This window comes from Felis catus, chromosome A1 (assembly GCF_018350175.1).
Source record: "Felis catus isolate Fca126 chromosome A1, F.catus_Fca126_mat1.0, whole genome shotgun sequence".
Classification (NCBI taxonomy): Eukaryota; Metazoa; Chordata; class Mammalia; order Carnivora; family Felidae; genus Felis; species Felis catus.
The window spans coordinates 227,306,845-227,333,311 of NC_058368.1; the positions used below are offsets into that span (position 1 = coordinate 227,306,845).

At 51.0% G+C, this 26,467-nt stretch overlaps 1 protein-coding gene across 2 annotated transcripts in view; it reads left to right on the forward strand.

Moving 5' to 3' along the window:
* The window catches only part of ANKH (ANKH inorganic pyrophosphate transport regulator), a 141,036-nt gene that overhangs the window by 105,901 nt on the left and 8,668 nt on the right, over positions 1-26,467 (forward strand). For both annotated transcript variants that reach the window (XM_019812703.3, XM_011287018.3), the window contains 2 exons: positions 579-671; positions 4,969-5,064. In XM_019812703.3, coding sequence (XP_019668262.1) covers positions 579-671; positions 4,969-5,064 — 189 coding nt within the window. The remainder of the gene's footprint in view (positions 1-578; positions 672-4,968; positions 5,065-26,467) is intronic.

Below are 26,467 nucleotides of genomic sequence, written 5' to 3' on the forward strand. Positions count from 1 at the left end.
TTAAGTTAAACATCAAAATTAGGCTGTCCTGGCTGGACAGATGAAAAGTGAGTTGAGTTGGAAGGAGGGGGCCACAGAGCCACCGCCAGGCCACCCGCAGGAACAAGATGGAGGCATAGAGGCGGACCCTGAGCAAAGACTACCCAGAGAGCAGAGCGGGCTCAAAATCGCATGTTGAGACTCCAGAACTGGGCTAGCCTGGAGGGTTCCGTTCGGGTCAATGGAAAGAGCAGAGAGCCTTGGTCTGGTGGGCCTGGGTTCAAACTGTAGCTTGTCCAGCCCACAACCCAGAGCTGTTTCTCTTTGGATTCGTGTAAAGAAGATGCATCCTCCTGGTCTCCATGCGCTACCTGGGCTCCTGTACCCCACTCCCATCCATGGTCACAGTGGACCACCTGCCCCTTCCCCGCTTCCCCCGGGGCTGTCCTGTGGCCGGCCAATGCTTGCCACCCAGTGTGGGGTTATCTGTCTGTGGCGGCCACCCCAGAGATGGCTCATGCTGCCATGGGGCAAACAGCAGCTACTGGAAATTCTCTCGGGGATGTGGGCGCTAATTCTGCTGGCTTTTCCTCTTGTAGGCGGTGGCAATTTTGACAGCCACATACCCTGTGGGTCACATGCCATATGGATGGCTGACGGAAATCCGTGCCGTCTACCCTGCTTTTGACAAGGTGAGAACCCGTGCGGCGTGGTGCCTAAAACACACTCTTTAAAACTAGCTTTTGATGGACAGGCATCTCTGATGAGGAAAACTTTGATATTTCCCCGTCTCACCTCCCTCTGTAAGGTTACCGTGGCGTCGAGGGGGTCAAACGTAATTGTGAAACAGTTCCCTCAGGAAATAACAGAGGCTATCCAGCTTACCCGGATGCCAGTTCTCCAATGCCCTCCGAACCGTATCCGCTTTTAGGTTGTTCCTGTTGAGGTATCATTAATTTTTTTGCGAAGGGAAAATAGACTCTCAAGAAAACTGAATACGTTGCATTTTGCCTCTGTCTTTTGTTTATTAAATAAAACTAAGACTAAACTGACCTCAGAGCAGATGTGAAGGAACAGACAGGGTGGTGCGCTTGAGCTCCTAGGCTGACGGAGCTCGTTCAACACTTGAGACCATGCGCGCTGAAGTTGTCCACACGGCCGACCTGGGTCCAGGTTCGTTTGGAGGCAGCAGACTTACTCCAGCTGAAAGCCTCTGTTAACAACAGCTCTGCCCCCTCCGCGGCTGCTGTCACGCCCTAGGGAGGCACATGACCCTTCAGACTTGCAGCCTGTGGCTGGGGGGGGACAGTCCCACCAATCATTTAATTCATGTCTATTTCATGAAAGCTCAGTTATTTGAACCTATAGACTTTTACAGCAAAACATACCCCCCCCCAAAAGATAGTATACGATGTTTTAAAATGAAAAATGGGGAAAGAAGCAGCTATTTTGCCTTGAACTTCTCCAGGACAAGCTCAGAGCCACGGCCGATACCACTTTATCTTCCCCCAGCAAGAGTCCTGGGATGTGAGGAGAGGAGGCCTCTTGGCCAGGGGCCCCAGCACATCAGTTTTGGCCAGCACAGGCAGTTTGGGCTCTGACTAGCTAAAGCTGGCCTCCCTCCTCCCCTCACCCCAGCCCCCCGCTCCCAGACTCGCGTGGACGTGGGAAATCCTGGGAGGCCACACGAGCAAGGCCCAGCCACAGGCTATATACGCTTAGCTCTTTCTTTCACATAGCCTCCGGATTCTCGAATATTTAGTTGTTTGTGGGCTTCTAGAAAAGAGCAATAGCTGTGGAGTGGGGCCCCAGAAAGGTTTCCTGTCCAGCTTGCCTCCCTGACCCAGGGCACACACCCCCCCCCCCCGCCCCAGGCATCTCTGAGTGGGGATGAGCCAGGGGCGGAGACTCAAGTCTGGAAAGACAGTATCCACTGTGGGTCCACCTTCTTCTCTGTGGTCTACCAGCAGACTCGTGCAAACACACACACACACACACACACACACACACCCTCTGTCACACGTCCCCATCCACGGCATCCTTCCACCCTGTACATCCCCCATGGTGTCACCTGCCTCTGTTCCCAGCCCCATACTCACCCGTGAATGGCAGCTCACTTCAGGGATGCCCACCATGCAGCCTAACAAGACAGGGCGGTGGTGCTGCCCGGATCTCTTCACTGGGTGTGGAACCTCCCCACTGGACGACGAGCTGGACCCACTCCCCGTTTCACACATCAGCATCTCGCAACATCAGGAAGCAGCGTATCTCCTAAAAATGCTCTGAGAGCAAACTTGAGGCACGAGTGGCTTGCGGGAGATTTTCCTCCTTGTAATTCTTGTTTGAGTGAGTTTAATCCAACCTATTGATAGAAATTGTCATCTTCGTTTTAAGTCACGTGCATAGAGAAGTAAATCCCAGGGGCGCCTGGGTGGCTCAGTTGGTTAGTGTCCGACTCTTGGTTTCTGCCCAGGTCATGATCTCAGTTTCATGAGTTCAAGCCCTGCGTCAGGCTCTGTGCTGACACCAAGGAGCCTGCTTGGGATTCCCTCTCTCTCTCTGTCTCTCTCTGCCCCTTCTCCACTTGCACTGTCTCTGTCTCTCTCAAAATAAATAAATAAACTTAAAAAAAAAAAAAAAACAAGAGCTAAAAAAAAAAAAAAAAAAAAGAAGTAAATCCTAGAAAACCAAAATGCATAGAAGTCTTCTTGCTAAATTTCTAGCTCTTGGAGACCAAGATTATGTAAGAAAACGTGATGAGAACAGGAAGCACTGAAGAGTCACAGCCTCCAGGCTGGGGGAGGAAGTCTCATCTGGAATTTTTTTTTTTTTTTTGGCTACCTCGAAATAATAAAACTTAACAATGTAACACGATACAGTTTCAGCAGGCGCATCCAAGAAAAACTCGGTTTCGTTCGCGATCACAGAGGTTAGGTGCTACGAAAAAATCCCTTGAACGAGCATGTACCTCCAGCCAGCAACTGGTGTGGCTCAGAACCCTTGTGGGGCCTCGCTCATTGTTCCAAGCATGGCAGGGAGGTCCTCTGAGCCATTCGCGTGAATGCTGTCTGTTCGCCCAAATCTGAGACCCCTCTGTGTGGACTTGCAGAATTTGCCGCATTGACAGTTGAGATCCTTAGCCTCTTTGTGGGCTCCGGCCTAAGAGATCTAACATTTTTTTTTTCTCAACGTTTTTGGGGTTTTTTTTATTTATTTATTTTTGGGACAGAGAGAGACAGAGCATGAACGGGGGAGGGGCAGAGAGAGAGGGAGACACAGAGTCGGAAACAGGCTCCAGGCTCCGAGCCATCAGCCCAGAGCCCGACGCGGGGCTCAAACTCCCGGACCGCGAGATCGTGACCTGGCTGAAGTCGGACGCTCAACCGACTGCGCCACCCAGGCGCCCCAAGAGATCTAACATTTCTTGCATAACTTCTGGTGGCTCCCACTAAATAGCAGCAACGGGGAGTGTTTTCCACTCGTGCAGAATCTCCCCGACGTTCAGTTCTCACCCGCGAAGGGCTATGTTGCTCAGCAGATGAGGCAAACAAAACGAAACACGGACGCCAACCTAATGGTCCCTGCTGGTGTGTTCGTTCCAACCACGCTGGCGGAACGGACTGCGGGCGTAGAAACCAAAGCGCACGCGAAGGCGCTGCGCCACGCTGCTGTCCCCCACGGGCGACATGGCGCTCCCGGGTTGGTTTCCTGACTCTCTGTGGCGCGCCCACTCGGGCCCCTCTCTCGCAAATCCCCGGGGCGGGGGAGGTGGAGAGACTTGCACTCTGCCGCGGCGGCAAACTCTGTTGTTCAGAAAAACGGATCCACTTTAGAGGCTGGGATGACGCAGGCCCGAGCAGAGGTTTGTGCTGGCGGCACGGCACGTGCAGGGGGAAGGGACCGGGGAGACCGCCTGAGCTCCCAAAGTAAAGGAACCATCAGAAGCTCTTTTCCCAGTAGAACCCGTATCCGCTCTGCTTCTGCGTCTTTCATCCAGCGGGACGCGAGCCAGGAGCCCCAGTGTGCTTCTGTCGGTCGCCCCTGGGACTAACTGGATCCCTGGTGGAGGCCAGGGGGTCTTTTTCTCCGCTGGTGTTCGTGATGAGGGGCCAGGCGCCAGTTTGATCGGGTGTTAGGCCTGCTTAGCAGTGGCGCTGGGATGGTCTGAGCAAGCCTCAGGATGGGCGAGAGGACATTTGGGCCGTCCGCACTGGTTGCTTAAAATTCAGTGTGGCGGCAGTGAGCACCTTCTCCGCAAGAAAGACTGCTGAGGGGCAGGAGCCAAGGGGAAGAGTGAGGTGCCCAGTTCTGTATCCACAACCAGTGTGCACCTTCCACACGTGCCCCCTGCAGCGTACGCACCTCCAGAGAGCTCTGGGCTCGCCTGCATTCCAGGAAGTGGGGCCCCGGGGCACTTCGGGCTATAAGATCAGAGAGGCTTCAAGAAGCAGACGGGCTGTGCCCGTGATGTGCCCCGAAGAGGGTAGCTTTGAAATTCAGAAGATCCAAAGAGACATGAAAACACCAAGTGTGATAGGGGAAGAGGAAGAGGTTGTGTCTGGAATACAAGTGGAGGAGTCTGGGTCAGGGCAGGCAGGGCCGAGAATGCCCGCTGGTGGGGAGGACAGGGCCCCGAAGGTCACCGAGCTGGGCTGTAGCTTCGAGGAGGTGCCAGGTGGCCAGGAGGGGCCACCCGGGCCGGGGCCCTGGACTAGACTGGGTGGGTGGCCAGCGCCCAGGGAACACAGACTCAGGAGACACTGCCCAGAGTTCCGTCCAGAACCCCCTCCGGTTCACGTTCAAGTCCAGAAACCTGACAGCTGTCTAAGAGAGAAAGTGCTGACAGCTGTCTAAGAGAGAAAGTGACAGCCGTCCTCCCAGCTGTCAGGTGACACCCGTACTTCAGACACATCCAATAAAACCAAAACAAGATGCTCTTCAAGATGCACGTGTGGTCAGGATAACCACTGTCCCTTTCTTTCGCCCTAGAATAACCCCAGCAATAAACTGGTGAGCACCAGCAACACGGTGACAGCCGCCCACATCAAGAAGTTCACGTTCGTCTGCATGGCCTTGTCACTCACGGTAAGGAGAGAGACCGACACCACCCCCCCCCCGTTGTTGTTTGTGGAAAGGGGAAATGGCAGTTTTAAAGGGAGACGCCTGGTATTCCATACTGTGATGTTATACGGAATTAAATAACAACCTCTTTAAAACGTTATTGTCCCCAAGTATGAACAGCAGTTATTTAGGAAGGTCATTGAATACAGGAAGAAGGGGTAGACTTCTGACGTTTCCAGAGACTTCTAAACATGCTGAAGAAGGGCAGACTTTGCCCTTCGTTTTAATAATACTCTTGTCTTCCTGAGTAACTGCTGGCCCATTTTTAAACATCCGTCAACTGTATAAACATCCCCGTCCCTCTTCCAAATCTTGTTGGTGTTACTTCAGTTACCCCCGTAAAAGACCCTTCGCTGATCACCCTTATACCGCTGCTGTGTCCTATCTATTTATTCATCATTCGACGCGTACTTATCAAGCACCTACGAGGTCCCAAGCCCGGTGCCGTTTTCGAGGATACAGCTGTGGACAAGCGTGGATAACAGCACGCACCGTGCACAGCCTAAATAAGCAACACACATCCTTCTATATCAACCGCCATGCAATTTAAGTGTAGAAGATACTGTTCAAAAAACATGGATATACAGGCTCTATAACCCTAAGCACATGGTATATAATTTAAGATAGTTTGTAGTAGCCAAAAAAAAAAAAAAAGAAAAGAAAAAAAAAAAACATTTATAACCAAACTTCCATTGTGGACTGTGCCCTTTGAGTTCTAAAGACGGAGATGAGAAGGAGGTAAAAAGAAATGCGGGGCTTTTGAACTTGGTTCGGTTTTTCTTGTTTGTTGTAGTGACTACACATTTCCTAGTAAGTCCTGTAGAAAGTCTCCATGTATAAAGTACAATATAAGTATGTTCCAGAAATGCCGGGGGCACGCAGCTCTTATCATCAGTGACTGATGATGAGGACCTAAGGCAGAAGGGTTGGTTGCCCTGATGAGAGGCACACTGTAACTTTAGCCCTTCTAACTGTTATCAAAGGGATTATTGGGCTTGCTGAACCCTGGGAGTGGTCCTTAAACTCAAGCCCTACACATGTTTTAAACCTTCGATGGAGGGGCGCCTGGGTGGCTCAGTTGGTTAAGCGTCCAACTTGGGCTCAGGTCATGATCTTGAGGTCTGTGAGCTCAAGCCCCGTGTCGGGCTCTGTGCTGACAGCTCAGAGCCTGGAGCCTGCTTCGGATTCTGTGTCTCCCCCTCTCTCTGCCCCTCCCCTGCTCATGTTCATGTTCTCTCTCTGTCTCTCGCGCTCTCGCTCTCAAAAATTAGTAAACATTAAAAAAAATTGAAACCTTCAATGGAGGGGCACCTAGGTGGCTCAGTCAGCTAAGCGTCCTCCTCCTGATTTCGGCTCAGGTCATGATCTCAAGGTTCGCGAGTTCGAGTCTCGCATAGGGCTTTGTGCTGAAGCACAGAGCCCGCTGGAGATTCTCCTCTCCCTCTCTATCTGTGTCTCTCTTTCCCTCAAGATAAATAAATAAACTTAAAAGAAAAGATTCTTTAAGGAAAACCTTCAATGGGTGTTTTTCCAAAGCCCACCGTTTAATATTTGATCCATTGATCCAACACTTGAATAGATCATAACAAGGGCAACACGAGACAAATAGCCTGTCCCATCCATCACACATCACGACCTTGTGTCCTCAACCGCCCCTTGACCCCAACCTGCCCCTCCCGCCAGTTCATCCCTCATGAAAGTGGGTGGGTGGGGGGGGGGGAGTAGGGGTGTTGGAAACATAGTCCTGTGCCACCTCACCGAGGAAGTATGTCTGATAGCACGCCTGCTTAGTCGGGACAGGTTACCCCAGGCAACCCTGCTCCCCTATTTGCGTTATTTCTCTATGGCGTGCAGATGTCTCCATAGTTCCCTAAAATATTAGGAAAACAGTGAGCAACCTTGAAACTGTTTAAAAGAGTATTTTAGAAAAAGCAGAGGGAAGGTTTCTATTCCAGGAACAGACCTCAGCTTTTGGAGACTATGTGAAATGATTGGAAGTCAAAAGTTGAGTCGAGTCGGATGCCAGGTGCTATGACTTAGACCTCATCCCTCCCTGAAAGCTAGAAGCTCTGGGTTGTCACTGGCTCTGCAGTCCAGAGTCTGCTCTCCTCTGTCGCCTGTCACTCCATTTAAACATCTCCCCCCAGCTACAGTTGAGCCCGACAGAGAACTTTGCCCGACCGGAGTTAAGGTTGTTCCTTCTCTCCTTTGGTGCACGAGCTGTAACCTGCACCTCTAAGTCGAGTGCAGCTGGTTTATTTTGACATGGTAATGATCTAGAAAAATGCTTTGATTGCCCACGTAAAGGCTTTTCTTTCTTTTTTTTTTTTTCAGTTTAATTATTCCAATCCTATCCTCTGTAACTAGAAGTACGTCAGGGTAGATTTTCACAGAAATTCGAAGCCCTTCGTTGGGAAGAAACTTGGAGATGAGCTAATCAATACCCTTAATTTCTTAGAAAAGGAAATGACTCAGAGAGGATAAGTGACTCGCCCGAGCACCTGTAATAGAACCAGCTAGAAGCCAGCCTTCCAAGCCCACTCTCCAAACCCTGCTGGGTCCAGCAAGTAGGAACCGCTGTCTGGCCCAGAGGCTCCAGACGTGGGCGCCATGCTTGAAACGGTGGTTTCTTCCACACTAAAAACAGTAGTATTTGAGTTTGCAGCTAATCAAGCGTCTCACACATTATCCTTACAACGGTTCAGTCGGCCCAACATCTTGGCCGCAGGAATTGTCTTTAAAAGACATGGGGGACAAGTAAACAATTTTTTTAAGTCGAAGTATAATCGGCACACAGCGTTACATTAGTTTCAATTACGGGGTTTTGGTTTTGGTTTTGGTTTTTCTTTCCTAAATGTTAAGCTGTGGCTATAACGTATACGTATAACGTATACGTATACGTTCCTGTAGCACTTTCCGTATTCAGTCTTTGTATCTGTTGCTCCCTGTTGGCTCTGAAGTGGCCGAGGCAGGGTCTGTGACTTAGCCACCTTCTGTCCTCAGGCCCGAGTATCCTATCAGGCACCGAAGGGGCACCATGAACCGTTAATAAATACATCCGTCGATTAAGACTTAACCGTGAGTCAGAAGGGTACTGATAGCACTCATCCCTGGTGGGCGAGAGTCTCCTTATTTATACTCAATTTACCCAACTTTTACTTTTTTTAATTTTTATTTATTTATTTTGAGAGAGAAAGAGAGCACAAAGGGGCGGTGGTGGAAGGAGGGAGAGAGAGTCCCAAGCAGGCTCTGCACTGTCCACACAGAGCCTGATGCGGGGCTCGATCCCACCAACTGTGAGATCATGACCTGAGCTGAAGTCCAGAGTCAGAAGCTTAACCCACAGAGCCACCCAGGCGCCCTGAGTTTATGCAACTTCTAAAGCTTTCGGAAGAGGCCCTTTACTCTCGAGTCTGGTTTTGTTTTGTTTTTATCATTTTTTTAAATTTTTTTCTTTAATGTTTATTTATTTTTGACAGAGAGAGAGAGACAGGGCATGAGGGGGGGAGGGGCAAAGAGAGAGGGAGCCACATAATCCGAAGCAGGCTCCAGGCTCCGAGCCGTCAGCCCAGAGCCCGATGCGGGGCTCGAACTCACGGACCGTGAGATCGGACCTGAGCCGAAGTCAGACGCTCAACCGACTGAGCCACCCAGGCGCCCCATGTTTTTTTTTTTAATTTTAAAACTTCTTAGTGTCGGGGCATCTGACTTTAGCTCAGGTCATGAATCTCATGGTTCATGAGTTCGAGCCCCATGTCAGACTTTATGCTCACAGTGCGGAGCCTGATTTGGATTCTCTGTCTCCCTTTCTCTCTGCCCCTCCTCTGCTCGTGTTCTCTCTGTCTGCCTCTCTCCCTCTCTCTCAAAATAAAGAAATGAACTTAAACAGAAAACTTAGTGTCAGGAAGTTAATGTAGCAGCGGCCACTGAAACACTCAAGAGCAGCACACGTTGTGTTTATTCCAGTGGATGGTATGACGTATAGATTCCGAGCCTCCTGATGGCACCAACAGCCTTACAGCCTTCTGTAAGAAGAACACCTAGAACTACAGCACTTTCTGGAGCTCTGCTTCTTTGGCACACTAGCTCTTCTCCTGGGGTCTTTGAGAAGAGCTGACCCCCACAGATTCTGCAGACACTCAGTGACCCAGGGATGCTGACTGCTTTTCAAAAGCAGATGTGTAACTGTCTAGAACAAAAGTCCCATCTTTCCATCCGAATGGACTTGCTCTCCAGGCCCTGACATTTTGGGTTCGACATCTGCCTTTGCCTGTGAAAAATATGGCTGCATCACTTTAAAAAAATTTTTTTTTAGTGTTTATTCATTTTTGAGAGAGAGAGAGAGAGAGAGCGTGAGCAGGGGAGGGGCAGAGAGAGAGGGAGACACAGAATCGGAAGCAGGCTCCAGGCTCTGAGCTGTCAGCACAGAGCCTGATGTGGGTCTCGAACCCATGAACCGTGAGATCATGACCTGAGCCAGAGTCAGACGCTTAACTGACTGAGCCACCCAGACGCCCCTAAAGTATATCTTGTAACGAGCTAACATATTTCCCTTTTATTTTATTTTATTTTTTATTTTTATTTTGAGAGAGAGAGGCAGAGACGGAGGGACAGGGAGAGAATCTCAAGCAGGCTCTGCAGTGTCAGCCCAGAGCCCGATGAGGGGCTCGATCTCACGACCGTGACATCATGACCTGAGCCAAAGTCGGACGCTTAACCAACCGAGCCACCCAGGTGCCCCACGGCTGTGTCACTTTTGACAGTTAATAAGAGACTCATATTCAGTACACTACAATGCACATATACATCCATTCCCTAGTGTAGACTTTCCATTTAAATTCAGAGTCTCTGTTCTACTCCAAAAGCGGGTTCTTCCTCACGCCTTTATCCGGGAGTTTTCCTTCAAGAAGGGCAGCAAAGGCCCATGAAGATGGACTGGGGAGGTGGGTCAAGTCAAAAAGTAGAAATACTCTTCCCTTAGCACCTTCCTTTTCCTCCTTCAGAGCTGCCTTGGGGAAGAAGCACTGATCGGTGTCATTTGATGGGAGTCAGGGTGAGGAAAGGGGGGGCACTTAAGTCCCTCCGAAAGGTTATCTTGAAAATGGTAGAACCGTCAGATGAAAAGCGATCCCCTCGGTAGCGACAAGGGGAAGAGACACAATGCCAACCAGTGTCAGCAAGGTGACTGCGGCCTGACAGGCTGAGTTTGTCCAGCAGACAACCGTGGCGAACACGGGCCGAGGGTGGCGGCGAGGAGCTTGCGGTCAGGGAGCAGGAGCAGTATCCCTTCCTCCTGAGGAAAGGCACTGGTGATTCCAAAGGTACAGAAACTTGGCCTCTTGGTGGCCCCTCTGAGTTTATCATGATTCCTTTCTGGATTCTAGATTTGGGGGCAAAATAGAGACCATTAGCCAGGGTACGATGTGTCTTTTCAACAGTCCTTTCAATGAGGAAGAGGTGTCCCAAAGACCAGTTTCCATTTTGACTTCACAACGGCATTTTAAGAACATTCGGTATTTTCTTGAGCTCCTCTCTGCTCTAGTTCTGGGGAGCTGGTGCGAAGAAGGCGGCCTCTCTGCTCCAAGAGAGTTGGAAAAGAATCCACGCAGAGCGCAGGCTTGGCTGCTGCTGGGGCCTCCCCAACCCCCTTGACACAAGATGGAAATGGGCATCCATCCAGATGGATCTTGGCAGGCAGAACCAGCCGGGTACTTTTGTGCAGTGAACAACCTTCACAGTCATACCCAGCATCCCCTGGTCGCTGAACCCAGAGACAGTCAGGAGGGGAGGATGGAGGAGTGCCGATCAGAGGAAGGGGAGAGACCACGGGTCAGAAAAAGAACGGAGAGGTTGAGAGTCCAGGAAAGATGGGCAGAGGCAGAGGTGGGGACACAGAGAGGTAGGGAGGATGTGAGGGCCCCAGAGAGCCCGGAGCCCTCACAGCCCTCCAGGGCCCTGCCAATCCTTCCAGTACAAATTGCTGTAAATTTTAGAGGCGCTAAAAAGAGACAGGTTTTTAAGAAACCAGTGAATTTGACAAATTCGCAGTTGGCCAAATAGGCTATTCTGTAGGGTGATCTTGGGGAACTGGCCTATTTCGGGGAGGCAGGTACGGAGTGAGATCCTCACCAGGCTTGTCCAGACTTGGTTTTGTGGCCCAGAGTCAGATTATGCCAAGGTCATGGGACTGTGCCCGGGTCCCCAGAGTGTATCCCACTGACCTCTGTCACCTTCAGTAGATGGAGGCTGCTTGGTGTGTGTGTGTGTGTGTGTGTGTGTGTGTGTGTGTGTGTGTGTTGCTGTCCCTTGAAGCAGAGAGAGGAGAAAGCCACCTGCGTGCCGGCCGACCGCACCGCCTCACACAGTAGGGTACTAAGTGTGTCTGAGGCCGGCAGCCGTTACTACTAAAGCATCTGTTTCTTTTTCCAAAAGTTAAAATAAGTTTCTTTTACTCTGGATCCTCCTGAGCTTTGCTTTTTGATGTCAGTGGGTGGTAAAAAGGGGAAGTGTGGATCTGCACTCAAGCCTGAATCTTCTGCTCTGAGTTGCCATGGCTCTAACTGTATCCGCCAGAAATTCCCGTGTTGAAGCCCTGACGTCCAGCGTCCCTGAATGTGATCTTACTGGGAGACAGGGCTCAGATGAGGCACTGCGAAGTGAGTGAGGTGGGCCCCTAATCCGTATGATTGCTGGTCTTACAAGAGGGCAAATCCGGACACAGACAAGCCCGGGAGCATGCCACAGGGCGCCACCAGAAGCCAGGCAGCGCCTGGAGTGGACCTTCCCCAGGGCCTGCGAGGGGGTGCGGCCCCACCCACACCCTGATGCCGGACTCCACGACCGGGGGGCAAGAACCTTGGGTTGTGCTGAGCCACCCGGTTTATGCTACTTTGCTACGGCGGCCCCAGAAAACTCCTACACCGACGTGGTCAGGGAAGGCCACGGATCGGTTAGCCACACGTGACTATTCAACTACCTGGTTTCTTTTTAAATTCTCCACTCACTGTTTGCATAAGCGTCTCCATTATTTCCAGATTCTTCACGTAAGAATCAGAGTAGCGGGTTTGCTGAGAAATACTTTTCGTTGGTACGGCGCTGTCCCCAAATTTCCGTGATTAATTATATCCTCGCAGGCCTGGTTTTTCGGGGCTTTTCTCGGGGGTGGTGTTGACATCACGGCGTCCGATGGAAGCAGCGGTGGGGGATGTGGGTTACTTTGCATTTTGGCTTTGCGCTGCTGTCCCCGAATTGAGTCATCCCGTACACCTCTGAATCAGGCCCTTGAACAGGCCACTGTCCCCAGCAGCGAAAAGCCTAAACACATTCCCAACGTCCGGAGAAGGACTCCAAGTTGTCTCAGAACCTCGACACTTCTCTTCTTCCCACTTGGATCTTATAAATGGTATCTGATTTGGCACCAAGGTGTAGAGATTACTGGTTTCGGTTTAACGTGTGTGTTCTACAAAGAGAAGAACGGTGAAGACACCGCATTCTCCCCGGGGCCCGCCGGGGAGTCCCGATTGGCCCGTGGACCCTGCAGGGACAAGTGTTGGCTGCTGACCCCCCCCCCCCCCCGGCTCAGGTGCGATTGCCAGGCTCCCTGAGGCTTTTCTGGTGCAAGGGCAGATTTATCAGAGTAAGGTGACAGTGTTGTTCCAGCAATGGCAGAGGAACCCGGCAGGGACTGAGTCACGGACTTCCAGGAATTGTATTTGATGACCGTGCCTCTTTTCTTAGTTGTTTTTAGGAGTCTCCGCTCAACAACAGAACCAGCGTGGAGAGCAGTTTTCTTCTTACACGGTGGGCATGTGACAGTGTGTAGGACTGAGACATGGCTGGCTCACATGCATAGGCAGGACCCTCCCAGGGGCAGTTCACAGTAAGGTGTGTGGACAGGGCAAGGCTGATGCCCGTGGCTTGTCGGTTTTCTGATTTCAGCCTGTGCTCACACGCTCCCGGGTACTTGGGGCTCTGAACGTGAGCGTGTTCCCAGTGGCCTGAAACTCTCGGTGCCCCGTGGGACTTACACGGATACGATATGTAAGGGGTCCGCAGAGCCCACGTAAAATCCCTCCGTGATCTCAAAGAACCCCACAGAAACGCATGTCCATCAAGCAGTGTGTGAAAGGAGCACAGCGAGGACGTGAAATGCCACTTGGTCCGTTAAAGGGTCATCCTGTGTGCTTAATGAAGCCAGAGACCGTTGGACCCGGGAACAAAAGAGAACAGTCAGAAACCGCTCAGGTCACGGACGTATTTCACTGGTTGACCTCTCCCAGCTCTTAGGTGACCCCTGCGCCTACAGGTGGGCTTAGAAAGTGACCTGGAAAGCCCAGTCACTTTTAGCTAATGATAGGTGACCTTGGCCCAAAACGTTATTTTCTCTTAAAGGGTTTATCACCGCGTTTCCTGCTGTGGGGTCCGACACAGTGAGGTAAACATGACTGAATTGCGCCACGAGATTGTTCTCGGGGTCCTTTCATACTCAACCTTCTGAGCCCAGGGCACCACTCAAGAGAAACACAGTGTGATGGTGAGAAAAATTAGCAGTGCCTGGAAAAGCTGCTCGCCGTGAATCAGGTGCCAGATGGTTTTCAAGGGCCTGTCTTTTGATCCTCCCCGAGAGATGGCTCTCGACCGACGGGGCTCGAAGAATGAATTGGGCCAAAACAAAACAAGACCGCCAGCACCTCTGAACTGGAAAGGGGCTTAGAGGCAGGGCTGCCCGCCTGCGCTGAATGGCCCTGGGGCCCTGGGAGAGGGATTTACCCTCAAGCTGGAATTCAGTACCCCAGAGCTCTCTGTGTTTACGCACATGGTCCTGAGGTCCTGGGGCCTGGAGTCAAATCCCGGCTCCTCTGTGCACCAGCTGGGTGGCTTTGGAAGGGTCATCTAAAACTAAGCCTCAGCTTCCCCGGGGCTGCCAGACGGGCATGATAAGAATACCCCCCTCCTAAGACTTACGAGCACAGCGCCAGGCACGCTGTAAGCAAAAAACACCAGCTTTCGTGATCAGGAAGTCCCCCAAATACACGGGATTCCAAGCGAAGATAAGGTATCTGTGTGTGTAAACAAGCAGCTATTGGTACATCGGATGCCAGTGAATAAATCTGTGAATTTTTCTACTTCTATCTATACATCCTTCCAAATTCCTGTGGGATTTTTTTTTTTTTTTTTTTTGGTGTTTTGAAAAAATCAGTGTCTCGATAGATGTGCACACAGCTTCTCCAGGAGGACCGGACGCATACACGAGACATATAATATGCGCACCGGTTTTCTCCCTGAGGCTTGGGGAAGCTCTTCGGAGGCCCCGTCACACCTTTCTGTCTGTGGCCTCCAGTGCCAAATGCGGACGGTGCTCACTCCGTCCGTCGGCCGTCTTGCTAACTCAGAAGTGTCAGTTACCCCCGCTCTGCAGTGAGCACACAGGAAGAGAAATCCATGTTTTTAGCCTTCTGGCCCAGAACGTCCAATACGTTTGTAGATGCCAACCAAATGTTGGAGATGCCGGCAGGGAAAGATTTGAAGCCACACGTGTGTGCACTGCAAAAATCCTCTGAGGCCTCAGCTCTAGAAGGATGCTCGGGGCTCTCTTCTGATGGGCACAGCTACCCAGACGGAGGACACATGCGTAGCTACCCAGGCAGTCCTTCACCAGATGCTCCAGCCCCTGCTACATAGCGGGCTCTACCACAATGAAATAAACACGCAAAGCCGCCTTTTTCGATGGAATGTATCATCTCCTAGAGCAGACAGGCAGTAAACGTATACTGTGGTGTTGGGCAGTGGGTTCGTTTTCTGTGGCAGCTGTAAGAAATTGTCCCGAACCTGATGGCTTAGGAACAACAGAAATGTAGGGGCGCCTGGGTGGCTCAGTCAGTTAAGCGTCTGACTCCGGCTCAGGTCATGATCTCACAGTTCACAGGTTTGAGCCCCACGTGGGGCTCTGTGCTCGCAGCTCAGAGCCTGGAGCCTGCTTCCGATTCCGTGTCTCCCTCTCTCTCTGCCCCTCCCCTACTCTCTCTCTCTCTCTCTCTCAAAACTAAATAAAATTTTTTTAAAAAAGAAAACAGAAATGTACTCTCTCATAGTTTCGGAGGCCAGAAGTCTCCAGAGGCCAGAAATTCAGTTGACTGGGCTGCTGTCAGGGTGTCTGTTCTCCAGCCTCGCTCCCTCCCGTGGCTTCAGAGAACCTGTCCCTCGCCTTTTCCAGCCCTTGGTGGCTGCCACGTTCCTCGGCCGCATCACTCCCGCCTCTGTCTCTCTTCCTAGGACCACTTCCTCTCTGTGCCTGTGCGGGGTCTCCCTTTGCGTGGCTCTCACGTTAGGAGGACTCTGTGACGGTGTTCAGGGCCCCCCAGACGTCCCCAGATAATCATACCTCAAGATCCTTAATCTAATCATACCGGTTACTATATAAAGTGATGGTACTTGCGTGTCCCGGGGATTTGGGACTGAACAGGTCTTTGCAGGGCCATTACGTGACCTGCAGCAGGCACTCACAGGTGCTTGGGAGAAAAATAAAAGGAAAGAGGGTGAGGGAGACTCCGCTTTGGACGGGGCCGTCAGGGAAGGCCCCCCGAGGGAGCGCATTTCCCGTAGGCTTTCTGTTTCCTTCCTCTTTTCTGATTGTGCGGGGCAATTTCTGTTCCATTCTCCTTTCCGAATTCCTAGTACTATTTGATCTGACTCACCACTTTTCCACGGATTGTGAACGCTGTTTTCTTTAATGCATTGAATTCCTGCCCCCCTCGCCCCCCCCACCCAGTGACTCCAGGAGGACATGGTCACCCTCTCCCACGCGAGCAGCTAGCCTCCTTCTCCTTGCAGGTCAGAGTCCCATCCAGAAGGCTCTTCTTCGTCTTGGCCCCCGGCTTCCTGAGATAAGCCTTGTCTGGGAGGGATTAGGTTGGAGGCTAAGGAGACAAGGTGACTAAGTGACTAAGTCTGCAGAAATCAGGATGGCATTGCAACACAACTGGATGCCTCCAGAGCCCTGAGTCCGATAGGAAAATATGTGCCATCGAGGGGCGGAGGCCGCTGCAGAATGTAAGGTGAAGGTATTTGGTATTTAAAGCATTTTAATTCTAAAGCCTCAGAGCTTCAGGCCTCCAGGACCCTCCCAGGAGGGAGGGAAAGCCAGAAGCAGCAGCAGCGAGAAGGACGCAGTCAGAACACTCCGCCCGCCGGGTTATTTTCTGAGACACACTGAGATAATCCGTTTCGGTGAGGTTCAGATAATCCTGAAATAACTCCTTATGCTGTTCTCACTGCATAAGTCCCCAGGAAGCACAAATCTCAAATATAGCAACAGGAACTCCGCTCCGCCTCCTCGTCCCCCACCCGGCCCCCGGCCGCAGCCGCAGCCCCCTCTGCGGGACCGGTTGCTCACCCCATCGGTATTGGGAGCGCCCCTAATCCCGGCCGGCACCCGGGCCCCGGCCACGTGCTGCTCTCGGGGCCTGAGGCGCTGCTGGCAGAACCACGGGCCTCGGACAGGGCGTCACGCTCTGGGCAGCGCGCCCCTTGTCCCCTCTTGCTGCCCTGGGGGGTAACAGAGCGCATCCCCCCGTACACATCAAGAATTGCCAGTTCTGAATGCATCCCGCTCAGGGCCGCCTCCCGGGAGAGCCTGTCAGTCCTGAGGCCCTCGGCTGTGTTCTGGAAAGCTGCAGAATCCAAGCCGCTCAATAGTAAAAGCTCTCGTTCCACGGGACCTTGACCAGTCCCGTCTTCAGAGTTAAAAGTTTGGTTCACGCGAGTGACCCAGTCTCACCTTCCTGCTGCTGAACTTGCCCAGGGGCTGTCTGTCGCTCAGCCATCGGGGCAGCGGACACTGCAGGCCTTATTCGGGCCACGGTACCATGCTGACCCTGTGTCTCCAACAAGGACGGCCTGTTTGGGGCTTTGTTCTGCGGGGCCGCCCCACCCCCGCGCCCGGACACTGCCTGCTCATTGTTCGCATTATCCGGGAGAAGAAAATGACCCTCTTGTGCATGGGGAGGACAGAAGGGACCGAAGGTAGAGAAACTGAATTCAGAACTTTCTCACTTGGCACCTCTCAGAGTGTCCGTGGAGCGTGTACCGATGGAAAAGCCCTGGTGCGTCATAAGCGTCTTGGTGCGTCCGCTTTTTAAGCAAGTCATCACGCATTGCGGATTTGCGGGGTTCCTTGGTTTGTCTGGGGGAACTCAGAGGAGACTAAACCAGTTAAGACCAGTCCCCGAAACTCCACCTAAACCCTCATAAGAAAATGACAGTATAAAAAGATTTTTCAGGGATGCCTGGGTGGCTCAGTCCGTCAAGCATGGACTCTCAGTTTTGGCTCAGATCATGATGTCACGGTTTCGTGAGTTCAAGCCCCGCGACGGGCTCTGCACTGACAGTACAGAGCCGGCTTGGGATTCTCCCCCCGCCCCCGCCCCGTGCTCTTCTCAGGCTCACGGGGAAAACATTTTTTTAATTAAAAAAACGTTTTAAAAATTAAAATTTTATTCCATCACAGTAAAATGCACCTACTGTAAAACTTAGCATCGTAACCGTTGATGGAGTTCAAAATTTTCAGGTTTTAAGGTTTTTAGGCACTTTTCAAGTTTTAGGTGTTAAAGTTCAGTACATTCAGTTGTGCAACCGTTCCCCCCCCCCCGCCCGCCCCATCCATTTCCAGATCTCTTCATCTTGCAAAACTGAAACTCTGCACCTGTCAAACAACACTCCCCACCCCACCCCCACCCCCTGCCCCTGGCCCTGAGCAAGTTTCGGTTTGACTGTTAACCGTCAACGGAAAGTCAAGGCTGAGCGAAGCTCCGTTTGGAACTTTCTAAACACTCTTCAAGTCGGGTAAGGATAGGAGAGAATTGAACATTGTGCAGCCAGAGGCAGCGCCCTCTGCAGGCTTGGTGCACGGCGCCCCCTGCTGGTGGGAGTGTGTGCTCCTTGCTGACAATGCAGTCTTCGCTCCCAAAGAAGCCCTGAGCGGTCCAACCAGGTGTATTTGGCAGTTTCCTTCCATCTAAGTGACAGCGGGGATGATTTAGTTCTCGTGTTCTTTTAAAAAGCCGACTGTGAAACCCACGTCTGAGAAACGTGAACTTTTTACCGCGGCTCCGAGAGGTGCATCTACTCCCTTAGGAACGTGCTTCTGGGTAAGACGTGTCACAGCAAGTCTGACTGTCAGCAGGCCACGCTGGGAATACCAGGGGTGACAGAAACACTCTGTGATGTGCTTTTCCGAGCTCCCCAGCTGCACGGAAAACCAGGTTGTGTTTCTCTGTGTAACAGGTGCAGTTTACCCCACCTGTTTCTACCGAACTTTCTACCTGCCCGACCTTCCGGAGACGGCGCCCCGCGTCTCCTCGCTGTGTCTTACTGTAACGCTCAGGACTCTTACTCTCCTGTGACGGTCTCCTCCACGGAAGCGTCCCCTCCCTCCTCGGCGGCCCCCTCTTTGTCAGAGGACGGTCCCTCTGGCGATTCCTCCGGGCTTGCTCCCCGTCACCCTCTTTAACGCCGATGTCCAGAAATGGGGCTTCTTGGCCACTTTCGCACATTATGTCTGGCTTTAGGCATTTCCACTCTAGCAAAACGGCCTGTTTGTTTCCCTTCAGAACCGGGACTCCCCCGCTTCTAAGAGGCATCTCGATGGAAAGCTGGGTCACGAACTGGTTTGCACTGGGAAGGCTCTTCGAAATGACCGAGTGTGGCCCAGGTGGCAGCCAGCGAGTGGGAGTGAGAAGCTGGGCCGGACGGGCTAGACGGGCTTGTGGAGCGCACCTGGGCTCCAGGCTGCCGTGGCCTAATGCTCAGTCATATCACGCGGCATCCCTGCCTCTTCCTTCCTCACCTCTGTCCCCCAGAGTTTCCCTTTAATACTAACTGTAATTCCTCCAAATCGATCCTTCCTCCGCTCCCCCTGGCCCATGGCCGACTCCCCTGAACTGTTACGGTAGTTCCCCTGCTTCTGCTCTTGTTCCGCACCCCTAGTCTGTCCTCACACAGCATCAGAGACTGGAGGGCCTGTCAGCACGGTAATCTGACCATACCACCCCCCCCCCACCTCCGGGGCGTGGCCCGGCGCCATGACTATGGCCCACAGAACCCTTGGTGAACTCCCCACCCCACCCCCTGCCATGTGCGTACAGCCAACTCTGTTTGATGCTAAGAATCAAAAGCCCAAATGATGTTCCTTGGGTCTCCATCGGCTCTCACTAAAAACTCAGGCAAGATGGGCGTGTGTTATCTTGATAGTGTCCCGCTTTTTCTGACAGTGTCCCTCCACCCCCAAGTAAATCCAGTCAGTGTCAGTGTGCCTTCCGAATGGGGGGACACGGGACGCAGCTTCCCAGGACGCTGGTTATGAAAACTGAGTTGCCAGCCGCCTTCTGAAAGTTGCCCTCCCTCGAAATCGGGACTTCTCACATCCCGATCATGGGCACACATCGACTGGATCTGGGAAGACAGAAACAGGGGTCCTTTTAATGCTAAAATGTTCTTTAAAGAATACTCGTTCTTTGTGGAAACCAGGGAAAAGCACAAAGAAGAAAATAAAATCAATTCTAATCTTAACCACCTACAGATGACTCCTCTATTAACATTTTATCGAGGTCCCGGGAGACCTTTTAGGATGACGATGGCTAAGACTGATTGATCACATTGACCATGCCAAGTACTGACGGGGTGCTTAGCGCATGTCACAGGCCCCCCCCAGCGTGGGGCCACAGATGTTCTGGTGGTCTGGTCGTCTACAGTGCGGTTAGGAGCTGGCCCCAGATTGTGAATCAACTTATTCTCCAAACTCACAGTCCAGAGCCAAGCTCAGAACCACCTCCTTGTACCCAGTATCGTTGAGGGTTAACCACTGGCTTACCCACTGGAGACTTAAACCCGATTAAAAGGCTATTGACCCTTTCTTTCTAAGTAAAATCTCCAAACAAAAATAATGCCCAGGGCTGACAATTTTAACCAAAAACAGCTGCATGAATTTTGCTTTTTCTAACTGCAGGGGATAAGAATCTCAGAGTTACTACTAATCCTGATTCTTCGGGGTAACGAAGACAGCTTTGTTTTGAGTTCCTCAAAAGCATGGTCAGCAGCTTCTGGAAATTAAGTCAAACCCAGAGCTCTTGGCAATGGAGCTCCACAGATTTCTTTGTGGAACGGAATCCCCACAGGACACAGTGGAATCTCCCCAGGACATGCAGACACGGCTGCCCCAGTGTGGCTGGGTTTGTATGTTCTCGAGTTCAGATGCTGACAGAGACAACTGGCTGCTTCAAATCCCAATCCCGAATCCTTGTTCCCAGGGAGGGCAGGGACTAACTCTGCGTGACGAGGCGAGGCTTGGGAAGGACGCCCCTTCTGTGGTTCTAGTCACGTTGACTCAGACGATAGCATCGTAGACCCACGGGTGTTATTTCTGTGAGGCCTAGGGCTTCCTTCGTCTTTTGTGCATGCTGTCAGCCTGTTTGAGGATTCTAATATATGGCAGAACTTTGTCATAACGTAGATCATTGTTATATAGACTTAGAAACAAGAGGTTAAATGCTGCCCCCAACACACAACAACCACATACAGGTGAAGCCTTAGCTTAACAGGTTGCTTCTAAGGAGCCAAAGCATCATTAGAAACCATGACCATTCATGTTATAATTGTGAATAAAAGGACTGTGGCCCAGGGGCACGTGGGTGGCTCCATCGGTTGAGTGTCTGACTCTTGATTTCAGCTCAAGTCATGATCCCAGGGTCATGGGATCAAGCCCCACATCAGGCTCCTTGCTGAGCACGAAGCCTGCTTAAGATTCTCTGTGCCCCTCTCCCCAGTTCTCTCTCTCTCTCTCTCTCTCTCTCTCTCTCTCTCTCTCTCAAGATTTTTTTTTAAAAGGGGGCTGCAGCCCAAGGGTGGTTCATTTCTCAAGAGGCTAATACAATTAAAAGAAAAAGCCAGTAACCCTGAAGGTAGAACATTTGTCTGGAGTGGTCTGTGCTCAACTAGAGATGAATGTACCTTGAAACACAAATAAGTATTTTCAAAGTTCGCAATAGAAATGTCCTAGTCCATGGTCTGGTCCTTAGAAGACTCCGTCTGTCAAATACAAGAAGAGCGGGTCATGGATCTTCTTTAATATCTTTTTAGCATTCGTTTAGATTTACAGAAGCTGTGTGAAGATAGCTCGGAGAGCCACCTCTCGCTCTGTCTAGCTCTACGAGGGCCCCTTTGACGCAGTTGTGAGTCGTGGAGCCAACACGACCGTGAGTTCAGCTCACAGCTCATTCCGATTTCGCCAGCTTTGTCCTCACCTCCTTCTCGTGTTCTAGGTCCCATCTGCGTGACCACATTACAGTCAGTCTCCTTTTCCCTCAGTCTCCTCTGGTCTGGAAGAGTTTCTCAAACTTTGTTTCTGTGGCCTTGAGAGTTTTGAGGAGGAATACTCACTAGGTATTGTGTGGCACGTCCTTCCACGTGGGTTTGTCTGAGAGTTTTCGCTGTTAGACCGCACTTCCGGGTCTGGGGGGAGGAAGCCGACCTAGGCGAGGTCCCATTCTCCTCACATCGCATCAAGAATACAGGGTCTTCACTGAGTGTTGTATGGAAACCAATTTGACAATAAATTTCGTATCAAAAAAAAAAGAATACATGCTATTGATATGACTTAATCACTGCTGGTGTTGACCTTGATCACCTGGCCAAGGTCGTGTTTGCCACGTCTCCACCGTAAGGGTCCTTCACCCCACTTTCTGCAACTGCTCTTTAGAAGGAAGTTTATGCGATCAACTTGAGGAGTAGCAGGTATGTGTCACCTCCCTGAGGCCTTATCCAAATACGTAAACTATTTGGACCTCTGTGTGGCCGATTTAGCCTTATTTGTTTATATCAGTATGGACGCATGGGTATTTATGGCATCCTGGGGGTCATAATTCAATTCTGTATTATTTTGGTGCTCACATTGTTCCAACTTTGGCAATTGGGAGCTCTTTCCACTGAGCTCCTATGTTCTTTGACATGTTACTCCAGGGTGATCATCCCGTGTGTTTCCTGTCCGCATCTTAGAATAAGCCACTTCTCTAAGAAGCCCGGTTCCTTTTATTGGAGAATAAATAGAAAAACCAAGATCTGGGCACCGAGTGGGTTGCTCTATTTTGCTGGCCGCTGCCTAATGAGATAATATTGACAGCCAGCTCTGCAGGAAAAAAAAAAAAAAAAAATTCAACCCTGCAGCTGCTCCAAGGAGAACAAATCATGTTCATTGTCAGTAGTTTATTAGGTTTGTGTTCTGGTTTGGAAAAGTCAATGTCATTAGGCTCTGCAAATATTTGAGGAACACGGCCTCCATGGTCAACGGGGAGGGCGTGTTCCTAGGGAAGACTCCTCTGGCTGAACTCATTAGAATAACACTTTTCCTGAAATGGTCTTTGTTAGGTTAACTTGTGAAGCTTCTTGTTTTCTGAAACAGACTAGTCGGATCTGATCTGATTAGTACTCTTTTTTTTTTTAATTTTTATTTTATTTTTGAGAGAGAGAGAGAGAGAGAGAGAGACAGAGAGAGACAGAGTGTGAGTGGGGGAGGGGCAGAGAGAGAGGGAGACACAGAATGCAAAGCAGGCTCCAGGCTCCCAGCTGTCCGCACAGACCCCGATGCAGGACTCGAACTCACGAACCGTGAGATCATGACCTGCGCTGAAGTGAGACGCCCAACCGACGGAGCCACCCAGGCAGGCACCCCATGATCTGATTAGTATTCTTAAGGGAAGTTGACGTGCAGGTGCATATTGCAGCTTTTAACCACCACCATACCTACTTCTCAGTTGCACATATTCCCTTCTGGTCAGTGCAGGAGACAGTCGCCTTTTTAGGGACTTGCTGGAAGGCAAGGGGCATTTTCATACTGGAAGCAGGGCAGAGACAAAGGGCCGTATTTATAAACTTGGGCGGGGAGGGGGGAGGGGGGAAGAAGTAAGCATCGAGATACGTAGTGTCCCTTCTCTTTGAATAGTTACCTGGGATTGCTGGAGCCCCAGACCAGACTTATAGCGTTCTTGTTCTAGAAGACCCAGTCTAGGCTCTACGTGTGTGGGACTGAACACACCCCGAAGAGGCGCCTCCTTGTGGCACGTGACCTTGATAGGGACATGTAAGATATGCTTGGCACAGGTAGATACCAGATGGAGACCAGAAGGGTTCAGTGATTCCAAGTAAATGCAGCGGAACTTTAGAAATGGAGTATGAAGCCACCCTCCAGGGAGGCTCTATTAGAGATCCACCAGACCTGCACATTTGGTTTCCAAGGGACCAGAACTGCGGCCACTCGTCCAAGCACTTGATAGTTACGTAAGTGTCTCGTGTGACTTGTCCCTGTCGCTGTGTCCTCCGGACACAGATGGGTCTCCCTCCTTCAGAGGTTACTGATAATCTCCTCCAAGGCAGTAAAAAGCTGCCAGGTGAACATTATCCACGTGGAGAAGCAAGAGAGAGGAATTCCCCACCGCACACGCTCGCTTGCACCGGCCTCTCTGACGGACGATCACACCCTCCTTTCTCCTCGGTTTGTTGAAACTTAAAGACCACCTTCCAGTGACTTACAAAACAGAGAGGTTGGCTTTCTCTCACATTCAGATAACCACCATCACATCAATACAGCATACCAGCGATTCTCCCGAAAGCTTAAGTTCTTCGGAGAACATGCCCTGGTTATCTCCCTCCAACCTTTAAGCGAGACCCAGGATGGCTTACCCTCCATATGCCCTAAGGCACAAAGCAAGTCCAGACTTGGGGGCGATGCTTATTTCATCTTCATACTTTACAGCCTCACTGTACTGGAAGGTGTTTGGAAGGGCAAATGTCCCCCCTCTTCCTCAGGGAAATGAGTTGTGTCCCCATCCCGCGCTCGGTGTGGTTTTGAAGTTGTAATTGCGTGAACTTGCTCCCCACCGCCTCCCCAGAGCTCGCCCCCGAACTAGAGGTGTGAACCTCACCATTTCAGGCTGGCGGCTTTGCAGTGGGAAAAGATGACACGGCCAGTTGTCCAGGCCGCTGGGTAATGAAGTCTCTGAGCTCTGAGTTACTGGAATTAAGGAAGTATTTTTCCCTTCATGTCAAAAGACGGGGTGTGAGTGCTGACAGCAGGCAGTAGGGTTAAGTGATTGTACACCTGTCAGTTTTGAAAAGCGATGGAATATTCTTTCCAGACGCTGGAGATCACATGGTGAAACAAAGGCTTCATCACTTTTATAAGGTGAGACATTTTTAGAATAGATCTTCCAGGGTATTTGAGAAAACATTTCAACATGACATGGTTAATGGGACCAGCCTAATTCCATGAAACTCAATTTACCCAAAGCCTGAAGGATCTTATATTCTGACATCTCAGCGTTCTGCCTTTACATGATGGTGATTCATTTTATAATGTATTCACCTTCCTTTTAAAGAGGAATCACTTGCACCTTAAGAAAGGGAGAGAAATATTGGATGCAATTGGCAGGTCTTTAGCATTCTCTGCCAAAGTTACCTCGTTACATCTTTTAATTCAGGGTTTGTTAATCAATTACACACACACAAAGTTTTAAAAAGTCGGTTCTCTGGGGATTGTTACCGACGATAGCCGTTCCCCTAGGCTGCCCACTCCCCACTTTTCATACTCCAGGCCCCAGGCCCCGCAGCTCTGTAGATGGGCTCCGACTATGGCAAACTCTGACCGCTGAGCCTCATTCCTTCCATTTCTTGAAAAAAAATCGTAGTTTTTCCTGGACCTCATCACTGTCCTATTTATCATTTTTCTCAGCTTTCTGTGTATTTGCCACTAACTTATTCCCCCATTTTCCCTTCATTGCAGAAACCCCATCATGTGTTCAGACCATTGTACATACCCTATTCCGACCAGCTCCGGGGCAGATCACCTGACCCGTGGGCCTGTCTCGGCCCTCCCGGGATCTCTCCTTACCCCTCTCAGGGATTCCCCGCGCCTTTTTCCTGAGATCGATCCTGTGTCTTTCTTTTTCTTCATCCGTGACTCCCTTGCTTTGCAGAGTAAACCCCCAAAGCCTTCTCGAAAAAGTATGCATGGGAAGGAATTCCTTTGAGGCCTTGAACGCACGAAGATGTCTTTCTTCCAACACACTGGATTGATCGTTCGATTCTGAGTTCTAGGACAGAAACCAGTTTCCCTCCTAACGCAGTGCCCTATGTCTTCTAACTCCTGGTGCTAGCTTTCTACAGTCTACAGTCTACAGCTGGAAGCTCCTAGAATCTTGTCTCTGCCTCCAGCATCGTTGATGCCGTGCCCAGTGGGTCTTTCTTCATCCGCTAGGCTACATCCTCACGATGGACCCTAGGACAGTCTTAAAAGTCTCAGCTTTCAGCTTCCAGACTTTCACTGTTCGTCTTCCTGGGACTCCTGTTATTTGAGTGTTCGGCGTCCCAGACTCGTCCTTTATTTCTGTTCTTTGAATCCATTCTCGTTGTCCGGCTCCATCTTTGTTGTAGATTTCTTCAACTTTCTCTTACTGTGACTGTGTGAATTTCTTATTTCTGATTTAATCTTTTTTATTTTTCAGAAGTACTGTCTTGTTCTTCGTCCTTTTAAAATAACATTTCCATTTGGTCCCTGTTTCATGGATGTAGTTAGTATCTTCTCCCATCACTCTGGGAATATCAATGGGGGAAAGTTCCTTCCCCCCCACCCCGCCTCTCTCTCTCTCTCTCTCTCTCTCTCTCTCTCTCTCTCTCTCTCTGTGTGTGTGTGTGTGTGAACTGTGTACCTGTGCATGTATGCCCACACACCTGTCCATCTTTCTGTCTCTGCACTGTCTGTGTTTCCTTCAAAAATTTTTTCCCTTTGTTTTAGCCTCTTCAGCTCTAAGGCCTTCCTCGAAGTCTGGTGATCCCTGGCTGTCTCCTCATCTGTACGGATGGGCATCAGAAGCCGACTGACAACCGTGCATGTGTGGGGGTGGCCTGTCCCCTGTGTGGGCCTTGCTGGTGGCTGGAGGGGTGGGGATGGGGGCGGGGCCTCATCAGGAGCCTCTAGTCTCAGGAACCCTGGTCTCCTCCGTGGGAGGGATGCAGCTGGTTTTTCCTGTGTTGCAGGAACTGAGCAGAGGAAGAAGACAGGACCTTCAGGGTCGTCCTCCCTTAACCCCCCTCTTTCCTGGGCAGCACCTGCCCTCCACTGTACCGACGTTATCCAGACATGAAAGTCCAGGGCCCTGCCAAGTTCAAGGGACACCGTCACGAGCTGTGCAAGAGCAACTGTGGACAAGTTGCTTACTAACTAGGCTTTTCAGCAGCCTGCTGTTGGCCCCGCTTTCACCCCCACTTCCAGAAGGGCCTGTCACCACATTTCCTGACCCGGGGGGGGAAAGGGAAGAGCTGCAGA